The sequence below is a fragment of the Ascidiella aspersa genome, chromosome 6 (genome assembly GCF_963924565.1).
Source record: "Ascidiella aspersa chromosome 6, kaAscAspe10.2, whole genome shotgun sequence".
Classification (NCBI taxonomy): domain Eukaryota; kingdom Metazoa; phylum Chordata; class Ascidiacea; order Phlebobranchia; family Ascidiidae; genus Ascidiella; species Ascidiella aspersa.
The window spans coordinates 30370623-30393527 of record NC_139452.1 but is presented as its reverse complement, the minus strand read 5'-3'; the positions used below and the strand labels follow the sequence as shown (position 1 = coordinate 30393527).

General features: G+C 35.8%; 2 protein-coding genes across 2 annotated transcripts in view; both read left to right on the top strand.

Annotated features, from left to right (window-relative positions):
* Positions 1-18: 18 nt before the first annotated feature.
* LOC146141228 (CXXC-type zinc finger protein 1-like) lies at positions 19-6012 on the top strand. Its single transcript, XM_083391560.1, has 10 exons — positions 19-549; positions 1089-1285; positions 1569-1748; positions 2015-2295; positions 2607-2776; positions 3180-3355; positions 3860-4028; positions 4433-4559; positions 4989-5140; positions 5610-6012. Exons 1-10 carry the CDS (start codon positions 344-346, stop codon positions 5833-5835), a joined length of 1884 nt encoding a protein of 627 aa, XP_083247686.1. The 5' UTR covers positions 19-343; the 3' UTR covers positions 5836-6012.
* A 1583-nt stretch (positions 6013-7595) lies between these two features.
* Positions 7596-22905, top strand: part of LOC146141227 (uncharacterized) — a 28456-nt gene continuing 13146 nt past the window's right edge. Inside the window, exons 1-16 of the mRNA XM_083392859.1 lie at positions 7596-7796; positions 8859-8968; positions 9866-10034; positions 10704-10807; positions 11804-11867; positions 12362-12482; positions 13219-13394; positions 14267-14359; positions 14809-14962; positions 15609-15786; positions 16750-16921; positions 17469-17561; positions 18642-18768; positions 19105-19233; positions 19434-21971; positions 22112-22261. Coding sequence (XP_083248985.1) covers positions 7689-7796; positions 8859-8968; positions 9866-10034; positions 10704-10807; positions 11804-11867; positions 12362-12482; positions 13219-13394; positions 14267-14359; positions 14809-14962; positions 15609-15786; positions 16750-16921; positions 17469-17561; positions 18642-18768; positions 19105-19233; positions 19434-21971; positions 22112-22261 — 4486 coding nt within the window. The 5' untranslated portion in view covers positions 7596-7688. The remainder of the gene's footprint in view (positions 7797-8858; positions 8969-9865; positions 10035-10703; positions 10808-11803; positions 11868-12361; positions 12483-13218; positions 13395-14266; positions 14360-14808; positions 14963-15608; positions 15787-16749; positions 16922-17468; positions 17562-18641; positions 18769-19104; positions 19234-19433; positions 21972-22111; positions 22262-22905) is intronic.

Genomic DNA, 22905 nt, shown 5'->3' with positions numbered 1-22905 from the left:
GTCAAAAATAAGTTAAAGATGGTCTGCATTTATTAGGGGAAAAGCAAAACGTGGTTTAACAAGTTGCGGGAAATTATTTGACGTTGAAATTTAGTTATATAAATTGCGGTTTGCAAATTGCGGTTGTCTCAAATTTCAACGCCATTAAGCTTTTCAGCTCAACTTGGTAAAAAAAATTTGTTTTATAAAGTGTTGTAATCGAAACTCGTGCTTGTCTTATTTTCACCAACTAACAAATTTAAAATCCGGTCAAGTTTATTCGTCAAAATTCCTGAAAATCTGAGAGACCTGTGCGGCCAAAAAAAAGGAAAAAGGCACGCACCAGGTACAGAGTGACGTCACAATGGAAAAGAGCGGTGGTCATCAATCGGAGATCGCGCGACGCTTCGAAGTTCCAGAACGCAAAGCGAAGTTGGCGACTTATTTTGAAGGGCGGCAACTTAAAGCGAGCAAAATGAGCGATGACAGTGACCAAGTGCAACTCTACTGCATCTGCAGATCATCGGATATCGACCGCTTCATGATAATGTGCGATGACTGCGAAGAATGGTGCGTCTTCTTTTAAACCTTTTTTTAAATTGACAAATTAAAGTCAAAGCCAATTAAAAATATTTTTCCATATGTACTTGTATCATCACCAGTTAATGTACCATTTGACTTTGAGTCATTATTTCAATTTTGTTTCAAACACAGAATGAAGCAATTTTTTTCATAACTTATGCAATGCTAAACAACAAAAAACAGGGCTGATTTAGAATCCTACCACAGCGTTCAAACAATTATTAAATCAACGCACAATATTTGGGTTAGAGTGTGGGTTTGGGTGGGTCAAGCTTATTATTTTAATAATACTTGACACACCCAAATGCTAACCCGCACCGTAACCAAATAATTTGCGTTGTGGTAGGATTCTAGACCAGAGCCCAAAAAACTCTTATTGGTAAAAATATACAAGCTGGCCTCAGGCACATGATTACAAATTAATTACATTCTGCAAATTACAATTAGGCTTTAATAAAATGTATGGTTTTACTTAAATATTGCTGATTTGCAGCCATTGGTTAAGCTAAATTTTTGTTTTTTTGTAGGTTCCACGGTAACTGCATCAATGTGTCTGAAAAGGAAGCGAAGCATATCAAGTACTTTTACTGCAAACAGTGCCGAGCAAAAAATCCTTTTCTTAAAATTAAATATCGCAAGTCGAAAAGAAAAGAAGAAAGGGAAAAAACCGAGAGAAAAAAGCAAAAGGAAAAGTTAAAAAAGAAGAAAGTTAAACACAGAGATGGTAACTATAATGCTCTGAATATGATAGAAGTTATGCAATTTTGTCATTTAAAAAAAAAAGTATGATAAATTTGTATTGTGAAATGAAGTATTCTAAAAGCTATACAGTGCTTACATAAAATAAAGCAATTTTTATTTTGCAAAAAATATACTTCAAATTAAATTTCTTACATTTTTGAATTCTGCTCAAAAAATGCAGTTATTATATGACAATAAAATAGTTATGCAGTAAAAACATGAAATTTAAACAATATATTTCTACTGCTTTAACTCTCATCTTTCAGGTGAAAAAAATGTTCACAAATCTGCGTCAGCCCCTGCGTTTGTTTCCGAGCCAAAAGGTCGTTACGAGCAAGACGACAACTGGCGACCGACGCAGCCGAGAAAAATATCGTCACACGACAAAAAACCAAGCTTCTCCATCAAAGTTTATTCAACAGATGAGGAGGAGAAAAATGATTCAGGTATTTGAATGACAAGCATTGTAATCACAAGTCAGGGGTTCTTAAACTGGGGCCATGGACTTTTTGGCAGAAAATGTCCTAATTTAAGGATTTTATAAAGGTCTAACTGAAATCTTAGTGGAAAATTTGGAAAATGAAAGAAATTTTTGGAAAGAAACGTTTAATTAAACAAAAACTCACTTTACATTTTGTCAGGACTTCTGACATATTGTTTGAAATTTAACAAGTTTAGCATTGTTCCTATTTGGAAAATAAACTTTTTTTAGATATCAACTTTGACAAAATGGATTCCAAACACCCGACGATTAAACTGGAACCAAAAGTTGAAAGCGAGGACGGCGATGATTACATTAACGTCGACGCTCCTGTGAAAAATGAGCGGAAAAAGAGCTCAAAGAAATGTGGAACTTGCGAGAACTGTCTTCGGACGGAGGACTGCGATTTGTGCGACGCTTGTCACGATCGTAGAAGGGGAGTTGCAGGGAAAATACCAAAGTGTAGATTTCGACGATGCCTCAATGAAAAGCAAAAGAAGAAGAAAAAAGATGTGAGGATTGATTAGTGGCGGAATAGCAGGAACACACAATTAGACCTACAAAACAACAGTATCTAAACGGAAAAATCTATAATACCATAGTATTAGGAATAGGGAATGATGAAGCTGTTGTTGGTTAGGTGAAAAGGTTGTTTAGACATGTTTTTTAACTACTTAGACCTTATTCTGACGGTCTTAGGCATTGTCCTAATTTATAATTCCGACTTAAGTATCATTGTATTTTAGTTTTATTTAAAACCTTTTGATCGTTTTTTTAATTTGCAGCCGTATTGCTGGAGTCCATTAAAACCTTTTTCTTGCAGACAACAGATGTCAAGGTTACCACCAGTAGGAAAGTGAAAAAGGAGAAGCATGAGCCGGTTCCGTTAGTTTCACAGACGGTGATTCCCAGCAGTATAGCAGACTTTGATTCAAGGACAGTAAAACAATGCTTCGGGCCACAATGCACGAATGCAGCTGTACCACCATCAAAGTATGTATTGAAATGATGGCACATGTTCATACTTTGTTTTAATGTTGTTAATCAAAGCATTTTTTTTTTACATTAAAATTTTTTGTATAAATTTTCTGTATATTACAAACTTGAATGCAAAGATTATTGCAAGTAACATAATCTGTAGAACCATCTTAAATATAAGTATATTCATGAATAATGCTGTAGTTTGTTAGATAGTAATTTTGTTACCGATTTTGTGCTGTAATATTTATGGTTAAATGTTTGTAAAAAACAAACTATACTTTATTTATAAAACTATTTGTTTAGTGAAATTATTTTTATCATTGTTAAAAAAATTTAGGTAATTACCTTTAAAATGCTATTTTTTTTTTACATGCTGAAATTTTTCCGAACGATTTTTTGACAAATTCTTTTATAGATATTGCAGCGAGCAATGCGGTCGTCGTCTGGCTCGTAATCGCTTGCTGCACATCTTACCCCAACGTGTTCAGGAGTGGAACAACACTCCGACTGTAGCTAACGATATGGGACGGCTGGAATTGGAGAGGATTCGATCGCAGATGGAGCAAGCAAGGAACGAACTTCAATCACTCGGTACTTTTTGTTAAAATCATGAAGAACTAAACATCAGTTAAAGTCAGGGTTACCATGTGGTAAGTCCTTAAAATAAGCTGCTTGGTGATGGCTCATTATATAACCACCTGAAATTATATTTTAACAAAAGTCATTACACATTTCTTCTTGTGAAGCTGTTGGGTTTATAATGAGCGTTAAAATAAGTAGTTAAAAAACTAAGCATCACAAACAAACACAAAGTGCAGAATTCTATTCCTGGTTGTAGTTCTCTTTAAACTCGTCGCCGAATTTTTTTTTGGTAATTTAGGAAAAAATTTTATTTTAGTTAAAAAAAGTTTCCATCTTTTATTGAAATGTTTTAACAACCAGTTTCCCTATTTTTGAATTTTTTTCTGAGAAAAGCATTTTTATTGTCTACTGCCTGATTTAATTAAAAACTTAAAAAAAAATAATAACTATCATTTCCTGTTTTTTTAATACTTCCCACTTTCCTAAAATATTTACTTTCACTTGAAAATGCAGAAGGAAAATTCCGGCAACTTGAATCAATAATCGCTGCTGGAAAAAGTTTGCCGATTGATAAAAAGCTTCGAGAGGACGATGAAAGTGAAACAGAGTCGGAGCATTCTATTTATTGTGTTGTGTGCGGCCATTCAGTCAGCCTTAAAAGTGCAATCAAACACATGGACAAGTAATGAATTTTTATTTTTAGTTTGTTTTTGAATAAATTTTTATTTTTTTTATTTTGGAATAAAATATTTTCTTCTATTTGTTAAAGTAATATTGCTTTTTAAATTATTTTAAATTAAGAATTTTAAAATTTGCTGTATTTCTTTTCTAAATGTTGCTGTATTTCTTGATTTATAAAATGTAAAAGCAATAGCAATCAAAATTCCCTGTTTACAGACATTTCAACAAGGCTCATGCCAAAAATATGTCGATTTTCTGACTTTAAATATTTTTTGTGTGTTTAAATAGGTTATTGTGAAATTATTGCAAGAACCACTAACCTTAGAGGCGTTTCAAAACTACTTGTTTGATGACATCATGTGTAAAGAGTTACCCCTGTGATGATACTTTGACATTTCTTTGCAGGTGCTACATTAAAATCGAGTCGCAAATGTCGTTTGGGTCAGTTTACCCGACAAGAATTGAGGGTTCACAACGACTATTTTGTGATGTTTTCAACGAACAACAGCAAACTTACTGCAAAAGACTTCAAGTAATAACTATTTGTATAATTGTGGTCAATTCAAGCACTTTTTCTTGACAGACCTTATTTTGTAAAAATATAAATGTATAAAGTTCTAACTTAATAGAATAGGAAAACATTATTAATATATATACTTTATTTATTTGTAGAGCCTTTTGTAGAATTTTTTCGAGAGAATTTTCATAAAAGCTTAAGCTAAATAAACTATAATTACAAAAAATGCCTTATAAGCTTCACCCAATGTGTTACATATTTTCTTATTTAATTTGTTTAATCATAATTAAATTTCTTTGGGGGATTTTTTTATTATTACTGATCTCGTTAAACTATAACTACTATTCTAAATTTTATAAGGAAATTGTTGCTTTATAGCTTTATGTTCCTATTCTTTCTTATTTAATTTAATTTGTTAACAAAGTGCAACATTTATGTTTCCAGGTTTTGTGTCCGGAACACACAAAGGAGCCGAAAGTTACAGACGAAGATGTTTGTGGTTGCCCCCTTGAGTGTGATATCTATGGCAAACTTAAACCGACCAAACCGTCACATTTCTGTCGCCTTCCGAAACGCAAGTGTACCATACATTTCAAGTAAGTGACTTTTCAACGGAAAGAGTAAAAAAAAAAAGAAAAATAATTGTAGATCATATATAAAGTGTTAAGCAAGTGTTTGTTTTATATTTGACATGTAAAAGATTAAAAATTAGGATGGACACTACCTTCCAAAAGTTGCGAAGTTTTTAAAGTGGATTTTGGATGTTTTTACAGTCATTTATTTATTTGTCGCTTAAACATATTTTCCAGTTAAGCAGTAAAATCCTGCAAGTTTTATTAAAACTTGTACTTTTCTAAAACAAAAACGAAGTTTATGCCAAAAAATGTTTTGTATTTTAGCTTGATAATAAATTGCAAAGCCAAAAAGGTCGAGTAAATCGACAGCATCTTGATTATTAAGACATTTTGATACGAGCTAGTATCATTTTGCATTTATCTTATAATTGCAATCAATTTTCATATCAGAAAATTTGCCTTTGTAACATTCAAATGTGTATTTTTATAGGTGGGAGACAATGTATAGGGCTGAGGTGGACTTACAGCGAATCCGCCAATGGCTAAAAATCGATGAAATATTTGACGAAGAGCGACGAATAAAGACTGCGATGTCAAACAGGGCAGGACTTATGTCGCTTCTACTGCACCAAACTACAGCTCATGACCCTCACTGTATGGACATGCGAACAAAACCTACAGTAACAAAGAAGCCAGCCTACAGACTTATGATTTGAAATGCTGAATAAAAAAATCGTTTGATAAACAGTGGAGTGTTGTACTAAAGTTTGGAAAAAAATAGGAATTATTTTTTAAATCCAAAATCATTTTGAGAAAAGTCCTATTTGTTTAAAGGTCTGTCGTTATTGTGAAATGAGTTCCTTTGAAATATATGTTGTTTTGAAAAGATATAATATAATTAGAAATATCGGACAAATTTCCGGTCTGATGATTTTCGAGGTAGACGCTTTTCTACAGGTGTTCAAATAACTGGAGTGAGTCATTGATTGGATAAGGCGTGGGCTGTAAAAACCCGCCAGTTCTTTAATTCATGTCGTAACAAAAACTCTGTAAACGTAAAGTTTTTCGAAAATTTATTCAAATAGGAGAAACGTTTATTTTAATTTAATGAATTCTGTCAGCGAATTTACGTTTGTTGATAAATGTCGATTTAATATTTCTTCTCACAACGTCTGGCGCGGTTTGATTTCTATGCGCGATCCCGCCTCGAGAAAATCAACGTTAACTTTCCTTGGAGGAAAGTTCCAAATCGAACTCGCTTGGGTCTTGGTGAGAATAAAGGTTGAGGTAAAGTGCTAGAAATTAGATTTTTTTACGTGAGTCTTGTTTCTCGTTTCGACGAATTTTGTTTCACATTTTTCTATTAATTTGCGGCACGCGTCTACTGTGCGCTTTGCCCAGGGCTATGCGAGAATATTTGTTTTATTCTTGCAATTTGGAAACACGCCGTTTTTTCGGTACTTTCCAAAAGTGTTTGCGTAACAGTTACACAAAAAGCACATTGTTTTAAGATTTGTATCAAGCCATAAACTGGAAAACATGACCTGAATCATGTTTTAAGAAATTTTCTAAGGTTTTCAAAAATACCTCATCGAAACCCTAATAATTAGGGCTAAGGCAGAAAATTAATTTTTAAGTTGCGGATTAAAACACATTATCCTTAATAAAGCAAGACTTTAGAATTATTTGAACATTTAACTCCATTAAATATTACTGTGTTGTTTATACTGGAATGTTTATAAACAAAGTTATTGTGCAATATTTTCTTGATAACAATCAAAGTTTTTTTAAAAGTTGCTCTGTTTTTACCTTGTTTCATTGCTTAGTGATAAAATGTATATATAGTGTTCAAGGTATGGCAGCAAAAACACATCTTTAAAGTGAAGAAGGTTTATAACATAAGGCTTTCCAAACTTTTTTGACTTAAGAAACAACAGAATATTTTTGTTTAATCACTGTTTTGAAAGCTTAGCTTATTTTTGTTTGATTCTGAATTTCTAGTAAAACAGTCCCTATGCTTGTGCAATTATGTTTCAGATAATTAATTGTTCCTAGTGACCAGCCTGCATTCTGTGTCAGGTGCACACCCATTTTAAAGTAATCTGCGATAACACTTAGATTAGTAAATTGTTTACCCAACTTTTAGAGAAAAGGCAAAGTTGTGGTGAACTTTCAAACCTTAGGTTTGCTTAAAACCTTTATTGCACATCTACACAATGTGGTGCTGCAAACCCAAGATCTAGTCAAAAAGTGCCATAAAATATAGACTGGCCTACTAATAGAATAGTGACATGCAAAGGAGATGTGGATTATAAATTAAATTAAATCCAAATTACTTACAATATAATGCTTATTGACACTTTTCTTTCAGATGTTTAATTGTTCCTACTGATAGAATAGTGTTGTGCAAAGAAGATACGTATAAGAATTTTTAACATTGGTAAATGCTTATAACACTTTTCTTTCAGATGTTTACTAGTTCCTACTGATAGAATAGCGACCTGCTAATATAAGAGCTGAATATGCCAGTGTTGCGCGATGCTTGTCGCTTAAACCTTGGATACCTTTCATGATGTACACTATAGAAGAGTTACGAGGTTGGTGGGAGGTACCTGCGATCGCTCATTTCTTTTCGCTCTTCAAAAGCTGCTTTCAACTCACAGATTTCACCATCGAGGTGCGTTTTTTTATGTATGTTAAAATATTGAAAACTGATGTTTTTTTAAGTTTTGATGTTTGGCATATAAAACTAACTGTATAGGCTGTATATTTGTGTAATCAGAAATCACAGTAGCTGATCAGGTATGATGCTAAATGTTATGTGTGTTGAGATATCCAGGAAAACCGTTTTTTGATCTTTGTGATTTTTTGCATATAAAATGTAACTATAAGTATTTATTTGTAATTAGTGATGTCAGAAAATATCAGAATACCCAATGCAAGTGAAAGTATCAGTTACTTGTCCTAGGGTCATATTAATAGTGCTTTGATTTTGATTTGAGCAGTGATTTCTACCTTAAAAGATAAATTCAACCGACTGAAATTGAACTTCTTGAATGCTCTAGCTCATTTTCCTTAAAAATAACTACATTTTCCATTTTTATCCATTTTCCTTGTTTGTTCATAGCAATAGCGTCATTTATTAATTTTTGTTTGAAATAGCAAGTATGTAATATCCCTCTTTGTGGTTGCTTAAATTGTAAAGTTATATTTCTACATATTCATTGTTGTATTTAATTTTATCGTTGTTTTAATTTGTATTTTAAAAATATACTTGTCACAAAATCATATTGCTTTTGTACTAAAACATGTTTGCTTCAAAAACATAATATATTATATATTACAAACAAAATCCAAGTTTGTTTAATAATTTTGCTACTGTCATACTAGAATATAATATTTAAAATACCCATGTAAAAACGGTGCCATGATAGTTCTGTCAACATTTGTGCCATTTAATGACAATTTTTTTTTATTTTTAAATATCTGGGCGACTTAACACCTTAATTGCATTGCTCTTTATTGTAAATTTTTGGTGCCCAACTTGGTGTTTGATAACTGCTGGTTACACTAGTTGATGAATATCCCAAACTATGTCACTTAAATGATGAATTGTACTAATTTGCCTTCAAGATTCAACCATACCTTGCTTATGAATATTTAATCACATGCGGTGTATATATATGTATTATATGCAAATGCTTGAAATGTGCATTTTAGAAAACATATTTTTTTGTAGGAGTTAGAGGAGGCTTTATTGGGGGATGGTGTCGAGGACAAATCAACTATTTTCACTTCTAGACTCCTAACAGAGCTTTTGCAAGGATGCTACAACAACCCAAATATCAGGTATCTATCTAATTACTTGTAACTTCAAGGGGCTAAACTGATTTTGGGTGCGTTGTGTTCAAATATTGTATCTATAACATTATTTACCTTCATAGTAAAACGCATTGTGAATTCCCAAGTGACTACTACTTGTATATATACGTACGTTATCTTGAATAATATGGTACTGTAGACCCCTTTCAATATGAAGTTGCTTGTATTAACTGAATGTAGCAAGCATTAGCTATGGTTGTTTCTCGACTCGCTTCCCTCTGAGCCTGTGTAGCTCAGTTGGTAGAACAACGGTCCCGGTATGACGGAGGTCGTGAGTTCGAATCTCATCTATCTTACTACTCATTATTTAAAAACAAAAAATCCTAAATCAATGCAAATTTCTACTTGTTGTATAGCAGTAGTTCTAAACATTTTAACATTTAATACAAAAAAATTACATTTACATAGTTAATGTTGTAAAAAAATAAGTTTCCAATTGCAGAAACAAAGAAAACTTTTGGGCAGGCTGGCAAAAATTTATTGAAAACCGGCAGATAAGAACCACTGTTATAATATAGCATCAGAACACAGTATTTAAAAATCTTTTTTAGAATTTAGAGGAAAAACTTAATCCAATTGCATCTCATTGCTCGATCAAAAACAACATTGAAAGTATCCAGTATCCACTCTTATTATGGCGCTTACCACGATAAAATAGAGGTTTGGTAACTTTTTGTCAGACTGGCAAGTTTTTTGTGAACTGTCACCGACCGGCCTTGTGAGAATAATGACTACTATTTGTATCACATATCACAAACACAATATTTAAAAAAATCTTATTTAGAATTTACCGAAAAAAAAATATGCTCAATCTAATTATTTTGTTATCTAAGTCCATTGTCAAATATTTGCATTGTCAATTAGCGTGACGACATACCACGATGCTCTCATCTCAATCATGAAGAAACGCTGGGAAGAAGAAGAAGGGAGAATCAACCCTCTTTCCTCGATCAACGCAGACTTCCACAGCCTTCCTACACAACTCAAGGCACAAATCATTCATCGGCTCACAGAGTACAGGCTCGATGCACAGGTTGATAAGTTTTTTTATAAAGTCAGAGCTGCTGAGTCAGGTAAAAATACCTTAAGTATGAATCGGCCAAATTTTGCATTTTATTCGAGTCCCCAGTCCGACTCTCACTCTACAACCTGTATTCCACCCACTTGCGTAGCTAAAATAAGGTGGATATTCAGCAATCCACTTATAGGAGTGTCGTAATTCATGCACCAACCATATGTGTTTGGAAATTATTTTAAAATATGTTATTGAACCTTTACAATTTACAGTTTGCCGCCTTCAGTTTTAAAGGCTGTTAGTGCACACTTCAGACTTCGGGTAGTCTTGAGTCCCTGTCCAAGTTTCAGACTCTTGACTCCGCACAAAACTTGATATTTTTGGAACAAAAGCAGTTTTCCGAACATGTCCTGTTTTTAGTATGTTATTTATTTTAAAAATCCTAATGATTTATGATGTTGTTACAGTAGTTAATTTTCCTAATTAAATTAAGAAATTAAAATGTAGAAATATAGTTAGCAATTAAAAAAAGTTTTATGAGCATCAACATTCTTTAAATATTTTTCCATGTGTGGATTTTTGTTTATATAGCACAAAAATCAACAAAAATTTGGTATATAACGCAGATTATTAAAATAATTGTCAGTTTAAATTTGTTTGATTTTAACTTTTATAATTTCTACTTAGGACGTCGCTGACAAACTTGCGGGCTTGAACCCCTCCGACTTACGTCTTGAACCTCTAGGGGTCGACCACAACGGTTCACGATACTGGTACTTTTTCGGAGTCAGGTAAATATACATATAAAGTAAGTTTTTAATAGAAAATTTGTTTTTTAAACACATTTTGGTGCAAACTGTTCCAATGATATGTGAAGTAGAGATTTGCTCATAATAGTAGCTTTTACAAATATCGGCTTTTTAAAAAAATTTCCATTGTGTCTTTATTTAATTAAGATTATTACCATGACTCCGCTGTATGAAAATTGAATATAGGAATTGGTCAGAAAGGTGATATCGATCAAGTTTTTTGAGCAAATTGTCTCAATGAGATTTGTAGACTTGGTTTATAAGATTTAGACAAAAAGTGCTTGATATTTAGCTGATTTTTTCCCTTGTAATTTAAATGTATCCAGAAGGTTTAGGGCAGTGGTCTCCAACCTATGAGTCGCGACCTCATGTGGGGTCGCCTAAACCTTTTATGGGGTTGCCATCACTAACCAATTCCTGCAGTTTTAGTGATTTTATTGCCCTTGTTGTTTAAACGAGCGTACTGAGTATATTAAAAATGTTATTAAAACAAAAGGAAAAATAATCTAGACTTGTGTATAATTTAAGCACGTTCAATCGCTTTTGTTATTTAGTTCAAGCGCTGTTTATCTGATAACAAACTTGGGGTCGCCTGTAAATGCAGGTTTCAGTTTAATTTAATTGGGGTCGGGTATAAAAAGGTTGGCGACCACTTGTTTAGGGCATACTGAACTTTGGACACCTATTTGTAATCTTGTTTAAAAAATGGGAGTGATTTTGATGATATCTCTAGTTGCTTTATATGGGTTAAAAGTCACATTAAATGGATATGGGAGTGTTCAGAAGCTTATGCTAAATTGAGTTCATACTACTATTAAAGTGTTACTTTTAATAACTATTAAGATGTTTATCTATTTGTGTGACTTTTTTAGCTTGGGTTATTGAAGTGTTTACAATTCGTCTTATATTTATTGAGAGTTTAATTGTTAGCCCTAAATTTGAAAGTCTGTTGTTATTTTAAATCCATATTCATTACAGACTCTACAAAGAAACACCTTCTCCAAAATTGTCACGAAAAAGAAAGCATGAAAATACAGAAAAGGTAAATTAAATTGATCTACACATGACCTAAAACAATAATTTTTTTGGCACTTACATATGATGATAATTGATATTGAATACACAACAGAATTAATTCACCGAATTTGAACGAAAAACATTTAAATGTTAGCTGATGAACTTTAAAGAACTGGTAAAAAGTATTAACATACTTTCAAAACTGGTAAAAAGCATTAACATACTTTCAAAACTGGTAAAAAGTATTAACATAACCTTATATCGAATTTGGGGTTATTATATAGTAGACCTGTTCTAACAGGAAAACATCTTTTTAGAAGATTGCCCGAATAGGTGGTCGAAACGTTGATACTTTAAAACAAATTTGCCGGAAGAACAATTGAAACAATGCTTGGCAGCAAGAGCAGGCCTGTTGTAGTTGGTTGATCAGCATAGGCCTGTTAGTCACAGTGGAAAGTCCCATAGTGTTGCAATTTGCTTTGTTGACATTGCGCTTAAAGTGTCTATTTTTGTGTATAGTCAAACTCTGGAACTGAAAATGGGATTTTTACTTTGTTTACCAACAAGAATCACCTAAACAACAAGAAAAAAAAGAAAAAGAGAAAGAAACACAAAAAGCTAAAGGAAAGCAAGCACCCAGGTTTGATAATTAATATTCGACACATATTTTTTACCCTTTTTCTCAGAAATTTGTTGCCATTTTGAGAGTGTAGCAGTGTAGTGTCCAAACATCCTAAAACAATGTTAATATAGTTATAGGAACTATTTGTAACAATGTATTCATATACTGTGCCATTGTTTTGTAAATATCCAGCTGAAAATCTGAAGGCATTTTTGTGAGAAAGTGCATTTTAATTTAGACAAATTTTTCATAATAAACTTTCATAAATGTTTACATCAGTGATTTTTTAAGTAATGTTATTATGTCCGTGTTTGTTTTTAAACACTTGTGTTTTACGCTTTTTGAAATAAAAAGACATTTTACGATAAATTAAAATGCAAAGGAACAATTTTGGTACTAGACTGAATCCATGTTTTGTTTTAACTTTGACATTTTTTTCTATAGCTTGGTTTAAAAAAGATATGGCTCCAAAAAAAGCAATGTTATATACACATCGAAATATTGAAACAAAATTTATATTTTACCTAAATTTACAGTGTTGACTTACAGTGTTTGACGATAAAAATGACTTGACTTTTAAAGTAATTGTGGCATTAAACAAATTTCAACCATAACTTTTACAAATTTACACTTTTTCATAAACAGTTTAATTACCATGGAACCATAAAAATAGTTATATTGCTTACACAGGTTCGCCTTAATATGGCATTTAGTCAATGTTAAGTTTTATTTAATAAAACAATTTTTTTGGTAGCTTTTCCACCCCATGGCTTATCGGAAAACATCTGGGAGATTGTTTGCTACGACATCAGGGATTGGAAGAAGCTCGCAACGAGTCTTGAAGGAGCAACATCGAGAAAGGAGGAAGCTCTTCGTCAACTCATCATCGACAATTTCCTCCCAAACCTTCCAAAGATTGTTGAAGACATGGTGGGTTTTGCAACTAGAGATAGACAGATAATCCACTCATACCAATATATCAGTATATTACGGTGTTTCCTTAAAAACATAACTTTTAGTATTTTTTATTGTATTTCATTTTCATTGCTGGCTAATTTAACATACATAGATAATTTACAACCTCATTTGTAAAGCGAGATTGAGTAAACTGATGATGATACAAGTGTGTATCGAAAGGTCTAATTATAAAAATGATGGCGATTTTTTTCTGCCTATTTGGTTTTTATATTCATTTTTGAACTACTTAACACTCCATAGTGGACCTAGTCCTAAATACTTTATAACACATTTGTAAACAACAAACAGCACCAGTAGGTCTTCTTCTTGCAAACTTTTTAAATAACTTTCGGTAAAAACAATAAGGATTTTCTATGTGACAATATTCACAAAAAGCAGTATATGCTACTAATGTGGTGCCATGTTTCACTGGCCCATAGCGCAGTGTTTCTTAACCAATGTGTCGCGACCCAATATTGTGTCACAGTTTGATTTGATTGGGTCGCCGACTTAGTTCATCTGGTTAATGGTTCTGACCAAGATTTTTCCGAAATTTGGGAAAATTGCTGAAGCAGTATAAAGACATGAGCTTGATTCATTAATTAAATTTTAATTTATTTATTAGTTTGTCATATTTGTGCTTTGTTCACTTTAAGCCTACCTAATTTTCTTATTATAGTGTCTTGCTTATTATAGTGTCATTTTACCATGACATGTCTTCCTTGAAGTGTCAATATCTGTAGTGTTTTTATCCGTAAGTGTAATTTGCTGTAGTGTCTTTATCTTTGGTATCATTTGCTGTAATGTCTTCCAGTAATGTAATTTCTATGTACTTTTGTTTGCAGGATAAGCAGCAGATGCACAAGTCTCAGGTTGACCATCCTCGGAGAAGTTCATGTCGACTCCTTGCCAAGAAACTACATGAGGAGGAAGACACGGTAAGCAGGATAAATCTTAAAAAATTGAAGGAAATTTAACATCCACAATGTTAAACTAGACAAAAAATGTGGTTTTGGTAAAAAGAAAAATGGAAATTTTTTGCATTGAGAGCATCAGCGTTGTTTAACCTTTTTAATTTATTATGCAAAACTTATTTATAGTTAATTATAACCTACAACTTTTTTTCTAAAATAATGCTTATTTAATTTGTAGTTTAATTTTTATATTTAAAAAACAGATAAATCTATATTATTTATTGGGATTAGAGTAAAATGCATTATTTTTTATGGAATTTTTAAAATCTTCAGGAAACCACTTTATGCTATATATTTCATACTATTTGTAAACAAAACTTGTTTAATTACAGGTTTAATTTCATACTTTCATTGAAGGAAACGTAAAATGCATTATTTTCATGGAATTTTAAAAATCCTAATTGTTATTTCAGGAAACAACTCGCGCTCGTTTAGTTGCCGATCGCGAGGAAAACGAGAAGATCCGTCGAGAAGAGGAACAGAAGCGACTGGAGTCGGACTTTGAGGTGATGCTCGCTGCTGAGCTGGAGAGAGCAAGGAAGATTAAACTACAGGAGTTTGTTAAAGGTTAGTTCATCGCAAAATCAACAAGAAAAAAATTGGTGCAACCTCTGCATAATATGGGGACCATGGCAAAAAAAAGAAAAAAAAACTAATCTTAAGCTGCAGAAGTTTGTTAAAGGTAGGTTGATTGCAAAATCCACGGAAAATTTTTATAAAAAATATTGCCACAACCTTTGCATAATATTATGCTATGATTGCTGTGACAAACGTTTCTTAGGTGTAGTATGACTCCACAATGAAGACAATTACTTTTGCTGTATATATAGTCCAAGAACTGTAAAATGTGCTACTATGAGTACAACTCTGAATAAATCACTTACTGAGTCTGTGAGTTTATTTCAATATATAATTTATACGAGTCGTCAAATTGGGTCAAGCATATCGAAGCGAAAAACTAAGAAAGAAAAAGCAGTCTAAGTCAGGTAATTAGACGGATGGAATAAATAAAAAAGTTGTTATATGATGGATTGATGGTAACATCTTATCATAGCTTTGACAAATATGATTAACAAAGGAGCTATTTTTGAATAAAGATAGAAAGTTTCTGCATAAAATATTATGGCTAAATTCATCATGGCTTGATTAAAAAAAATAGTAATATCTTCAAATAGTTTAAATTATTCTTTAATTTTGTTCGAATATTTTTCAGACCAAGAAGAGGAGCGCAGAAAGCGCTTGTTTCAGGGACTTCCCCTCGACTCTGCTTCAAGTTCAGAAGAAGGGGAAACCCCAGATGTCCGACCCCCCAAACCCCCCGGTAAAGGAACGGGCCGGCGCACCGCAGACATCCCCGTTGTCGGAAAAAGAAAGGGGAGACTTGTGAAAAGGTGATTTTGTCTGGATTGCCTAGTTTCTTTAAAGATTAGAAGTGTTTAAACCAGTGGTTTTTAACTTTTTTTCGCGGCGACCTAAATACTAAGCATATAATTACAACAGTGAAGCTTTGGCGACCCAATTCTCTTTACTGAATGTTTAGTAAATTAACAAAACAGACGGCAAATAGCGCAAATAAGCGTTTTTTTTTAATTAAAAAAATAAATCCTGCTCTGAACTCTTAATGAATCTATCAAACTGCAAATCATTACGAGCCGTGCCCATGGGTTGAGTATAGTGACAATATTGACTTGCATTTTCGCATTAAGTAACCACAATAAAAAATGCCAAACACGACGAATAAATAATATCAAACGTAGAACCTTGCAATGTAAACGGACATGGTAACACCTAACAATGCTCGCTTCTGTATAACATTTTATTTTAACATAGGTAAAACTTGTCTGTTTTTACTACCTACAGTGAACTGTTGATTATATGTTTGTATAACGTTAGTTAAACTATTTTTAAGCACATTAAATGAAATATCTGGACAGTATGTTTACTTATTATCATCTCTAGTGTTATTACAATAAGGACTGCGGAGTTGATTAAAAATAACTCCAATCTCCGGCCTAAAACACCAAGTCAATTATAACTCCAGCCAAAACAAAAACAGAGTACGAGGTCTGACTCTCCTCATATGTTCATTTTTATCAAAGCATTTATTTTACTGATTTCCTCTATTACGTAACAAATAAAAGGTAAATGTTCACCAATCCACTAACAGGGCTGTCATATAACTCACCAAACCAAAATATATAGGTGAAAACTATCCCACTATACGCTATTCAAAGTTTACAATTTGCAGTTTGCGACCTAGAGGTTTGGAGATCTGACTGAGAACTCGTTTTTTACGGGCTGGGTTTTGAAACGACTGCCTCCTCAAATTAATTTTTTCATGTTTTTTGTTCCAGCAAACGCGGAGGCCGTTCTGGTGCCGGCTCCAACCACAAAACCACTCAACCATCCAAGGTGGAACCAGAAGAGAAACCAGAACAGACACCAGTGAACCAAAACAACGATCTGGTCAACGAAGATGGTTTCGATCGTGAAACTGGCGAGGCTGAGTTTGTGGCAATGATGGAGGTAAGGGTTGGATTAAATGTTGTGTTGGTACACTTGTGTCTTCTGTTCGAAATCGTATTGTATGCTACATTACCAATAGAATGAAACGTACATATACACAATGTGTAGTCTATGATCAAGCCTTTTATGGAGTCGTACTGAAGAACGTTAACAGCACAAGTTATACACAAAACAAATAATGCCTTCGGAAAGACTAACCGAAACCAGGATTGTAGTGTAAACAAGTTCTGGCTAGAAAAACAACTAGCTTGTGGTAGGATTCGAACTCACGACCTTCGGTCAAACGTGACCGTCGTTCTACCAACTGAGCAACACAGGCTCAGAGAGGAGCGAGTCGACAAACAACCATAATGTTGCCTGCTACACACTGTTCGTAAAACTAGCCTGTGGTGAGGTTCGAACACACGACCTTCGGTCTCCAGCCAACAACCCGTATTTGAGCAACTGGTCGTACTGGCCAATGATAACGGCACACAAAATATAGTACCCATACTGCTCGTGTATTGTATATAGTAGAAAAGTAATTTTTTTCGTTTATTATTTGCAGACATGGAGGTTGTTGGACGACCACCCTGAGGCCTGGCCCTTCCAGAAGCCTGTAGAGGAATGGTACGCACCTGGGTACCACAATATTATCAAGGTAATTATGACAACACCTTAATAAAAGTACCACAATATTATCAAGGTAATTAGGGTAACACCTTAACTAAAGTACCACAATATTATCAAGGTAATATACGCTACCTGTGAGTATTTCGTGCTGTGAACCAGCTGTAAAACTAACCCTTGTTCCATTTTCTTCAACTTATCTGTGCGAATGCGGCTTCTCTGTCTGGCTTACTATCAAAATGCACTAAACTGACTTCATGTTGAATCTGGTATTCGTTGTGCATTACCTACTGCTTAATAAAAATAACAGATTTCGGCGAAAAAAGTATTTTACTTTTAGACGGAAAGTTAAATTTAAACCTTGAAACAAATTTTTACCATCGAAGTGACTTAACCCCGACCCGTTGATATATTTTTAACGATTTTACTTTACAAAATTAATTGTAATATTTTTGTTTCGTCCAGCTTGACAGTTCTGTGTTCGACGATCGAACTTTATTTTTATCACATTCCTGTTTTTTAACTCTTTCTTTCGGTTTCACACTATATAGTATATACGCTGATTATGGCGTGGGTAAATGTTTTGAATGGAAGGGCCATTTCAGAGAAAATACAAGTACCAGAGAGCCTCATAATTATTTCAATACAAAAAGTTCAGCAATAATAATAGAATTGTGATATAACAAAACGGTAAAAACAAATGCAATAATAATAACGGTAATAACAAAATAACACGAACAAAATTTTTCAATATCAGTCTTTTGTTTGATTTGCTAATCTTAGCAATGAAATTGCGTTGACTTGCTGTTAATTAGCTCTTCGGATTCTATGTTTAGTTTTACGTGACTAACGAAATGCTGGCTTGAATTAAAAAAAGAAAAATAGAGAAACGTTTATAAACGGTACTCTTGGCATCCTTTAAAATTTCACTGAAATTTTACGATTCGACTAGAAGAGCCACAAAAAACATGCCGAAGAGCCGCATGCGGCTTGCGAGCCGCAGTTTGCCCACCCCTGGTATATACGCTGATTATGGCGTGGGTAAATCTCTTCAATTTTTGTCTTTGTTTGAAAATATTAAACCACTCTTATCGCTTTTTTCTTATTTCAGAGGCCGATGGATCTTTCCACGATTGAGGAGAAGATTAACAAGAAAACTTATAAGAACGTTGTTGAGTTTAAGGACGACATTACGCTGATGTTCAACAACTGCAGGCTGTACAACGGACCTGATAATGGTAAAACTTTTAAATAGTTACCTTGCGTAATTTTTTTATTATTGTCAATTACTATTTGACAAAATATGTCCAGTTGTGATTACTAATTCTGATTGCATACCAAGTTACTAACCACAGACGATAAACTTTTTTTTTTTTTTCTTTTGACGAAATATCCATTAATCATTTAAGACACTTTAAAACAGCAAAAAGAATACTCTTAACTGATCAGACTACTGATCAATATCTTTTGTTTGTTTCGAAGAAATGACGAGCTTTTTAGAGTAAGTTGAAGAAATGTGTGTTAAGGCAAATTGTTGTCTCTTGTAATTCTACGACTTTTGTTGTTCTTTTCAGAATACACCCAGGTTGCGAACGAACTGGACGTTCTGTTCAAAACCAACCTCCTCGAAAAACTGTCGCCTGCAAAAGAAGAAAAGAAAACCAAAGCGGAACCAAAAAGTAAAAATAAGAAAATCAAGAAAGGTAAAGTTATGTTTTTCGTCAGTTCGTTTATATCAAGAGATCTTGTAAATTGTACTGCCTTGTTAAATCCAATTCCCTTCAGTTTCATATTATGACGTTTTCCATGTAACTAAGGTTGTTTACAACTTAAGAAAAACAAAATGTTTGTCAAGAGAAGAAAAATTTTAAAGTTTGTTTTTTAACAAGTTGCACGTTTTTAGAAGCTTCTCCATCTGAGAATAACAAAGATTCGGAGGAAGCATTTAAAGAAGAACAAGAAGAAGAGGAAGAAGATGAGCAGGAGGATTCAGAAGATCCTGATTCCTCCTCATCCGACGAATTTGCTCCTCCAGGAGTTTCGAAAGCTCTTCTAAAGAAAAAGCGACTCGAAATGGCAAAAACCCTCGGAGTAATAAAGGACAAACCACTTGCGTCGAAAGCGAAGACTCCAGCTCGATTAAACAACGGGAACAATCGGAGATCCTCCGTTGAAGTTGGAGCCAAGAGGAAGAAGAGCACAACAGATGATGAGAGCATCAAGTCTCCTCCTCCTAGAAGGTCTTCTGTTACTCGAGGAAGACCTAAATCTTCGGTGAGAGGTCGGAGAGCGAGTAGGAGGAAAACGAGAGACAAGTCCGAGTCGGAAAGTGACGATGCGCGACCTCCTCTGAAAAAGGCGTTCCGAGGAGGAAGGACTCGGAGAGGTGGAGCCGCTTCTCGTGCAAGAGCAAACAGGAAAACTTCCGCGAAGCCGGAGACATCCGAGTCGGAAGCGAGCAACGAAGGCGATTCTCCTGCGAAAGAGGAAGACGTCGTTACCGAGGAAACTGCGGACAACACCGACGCACTTTCAACCGATCACGAGAAAGAAGCGGAAGCTAAATCGCTGACTCCTGTTCCCGAGGAGGTTGCAAAGCCGGATGAGCCGCAATCTCCGAAAGAAAAAGTTCAATCTCCTCCGAGAGAAGGAGACAGTTCTTCTTCATCCTCCAGAGCGTCCTCGCGATCCCCATCGCTCGAGAAGTTCGAGAAACTTGAAGAGGACGCCAAGTCGAAGCCGCAGGTGATGTGGTCGCTCGACTATCTCGCTTCGCAGGCGCGGGTACTCGAAGAACAACATCGAAAACTCGAGGCTTCGACATCGAGCACAAGGGAGCTGACGCGCAAACAATCGGTGGACTCTGTGCGGAGGACGAGCAGCCAACCCGGCACTCCTGATGTTGTTGCCAGGCAACCAGCGCTGGATGACTTCAAGAAGTTTTCGCCTCCGAGCGCTCTTCAGCCGCGCCGACGGAACTCGAATTTGTCGCCGGCGAATCGCTCTTTGGAGGAAAATTTTGTATCCAAGCAGCGCAGGACGACACCTGGTGGCGAGGATGACCCGTACAACTTCCGGGATGAGGACTCACCGGCGAGCCTCTTCACCAACAAACCTCCGAGCGTTCCTCCGGCGGTCGTTGACAAAACCTCGATGGATTCGCCACGCGAGAATATCGGTCTTTGTCCTGATAACGAAGTTCGTCGTCAAGACAACATCCCTCCGCATCGCCATGACAACCACGTCGTGACGCCCTCTCCAAGGACTCCTACGCAAGCACCGCTCCAGCATCCAGCACAGAAGGACCTCTCTCCTCCTGCCAAAGAGATCACTCGTCCTCTTCAGGAACAAAGAAGACCTGAATCTTCCCCGTTGGGTGAAATGATGCGACACGGCTTCGTCGAAACATCGCCTCGTTCCATGCAAGCAGTTACGGCCTTGGGAAAGCCCCCAACACCCCAAGCTAGCCCCCAAACGCCCCAGACGAAACCCCAGACACCCTTAACCCCTACACATCTAGGAAAACCACCTACTCCTTTAGGGAAACCCCCTACCCCTCTGGGAAAACCCCCTACTCCTCTAGGGAAACCCCCTACTCCATTGGGAAAGCCCCCTACCCCCCTGGGTAAACCCCCTACCCCGCTTGGTCCCCCCAGCGTTCCAAGCAACCCCCTGACCCCGTTAAACGTCATTTCTAATGACGTCACCAACAGTATAAGGTCACCGATGAACTACGCGAGGTCACCGATCGTTGCAAACAATAAACCCCCTGTTACGTCACAACCACTTCCCCAACAACCCCCTACCTCAACCCCGCCCCATAGGGGACTTCCCCGCCAGTCCCCGCAGCCCCACACTGACATCCGGTCCCCGTTGGGTCAATACCAGCACTCACCCACCCCCCTGGTCAAACACACCCAGGAAAAAGCCCCCGAGAAGCAGCAACCCGAAAAACGGGGTATTCCCCCGCACGTGCAGCCCCCTAGCCATAACCCCCAGAACCGACTCCACTCATACAACCCCCATATGAACCCAAAGAACCAAACCGAACCCCATTTTATCCCCCAAAACCTAGCTGACCCACAGCGCCGCCATTCAGGACCCAAAAATCCCCAATTGACCCCTAAAAACCCTTCTAACCCCCATATGACCCCCAAGAACCCATCTGAATCTCATTTAGCCCCTAAAAACCCCACAAACCCCCATATTAACCCCAAACAACCCACTGACCCCCAACGCCGACACTCCGGCCCCACTTACGACCATCAGCGACCCCCGGAGGGGAATTACCGGGCCCCCCAACCGACCAGCACCCCCCAGCAGTGCAACTACCGGAACCCACCCCCGCCCCCCGCAGCGACGGGACGCAGAAGTTCCGTGACGTCATCAACTACGTCAGCAGGGCATGACAACGCAGTGACGTCACCGTACCCGCAAGATGGTAAGAACGGTGATATTTTATTTTTTACTAAATTTTAGTTTTCAGTTAAAGTCTGCTACTTCTATTTAGCCCACTTTCAATTTTCGTCTATCTACAAAACAGTAACATTTTCCTATTGTTTAACTTCCTGTATATCCAAGGTATCTCGAACACCCCGCTGTTGCTTCAAAACCCGACGATGGCCAACTTTGGTATGAGCCCTTGGTCGTTAGCCCAAAGCAACGAACCCCAGCACAACACAACATCTGGTGGAAGGTCAAGTCAGAGGAAAAGCAACAACCAAAGCACTGGTGAGTCTATCAATAATAATGTTTAAACCTGGAGGCAGGGACAGAGTAAAACTGCGTCTAATTAGAGAAACTGTTAAGCTTTAGGTCTAATTAGAAAACACTGACATATCACAATCCCTAAGTAACTTACTTTCCAATACAATGCCAACCCGAAGAAAAACTTTTTCGAACTAACTCTACTAGGTCTACAACAGCGGTTCTCAACCAGTGGGCCATGGCTCACTGTTGAGCCATAAGAACATTTGAGGTGGGCCACAGACCAATTTAAAAAAGCTAGATTTAGTTTAAATTGTGTCACTATATATTTTACCGGAATAATGGCTTGGAGAGGAATTAAAAAGGAATGTAAATTTATTTTTCAGCCGCAAGTTACTCACTAATGCACGGTTTAATAAATAATCTGTTTTGAAATACGGTCTGCTGTGTTTTGGTTTAAACCTATTTTACGGTCTTTTCTTTCATAAAAATTTATTGGGCCACAGAATTTTTTTGCAGCGTAAATGGGCCATGAAAGATAAAAGGTTGAGAACCACTGCTCTACAAGGTCTACAAGTCTATTTAGTGCAACCTTTTTTTTACCTTGGTATCGGATATCGGCTTCGATCTGGTTACAACCATTGGTCAGGCCGCGTTACTAATTTATT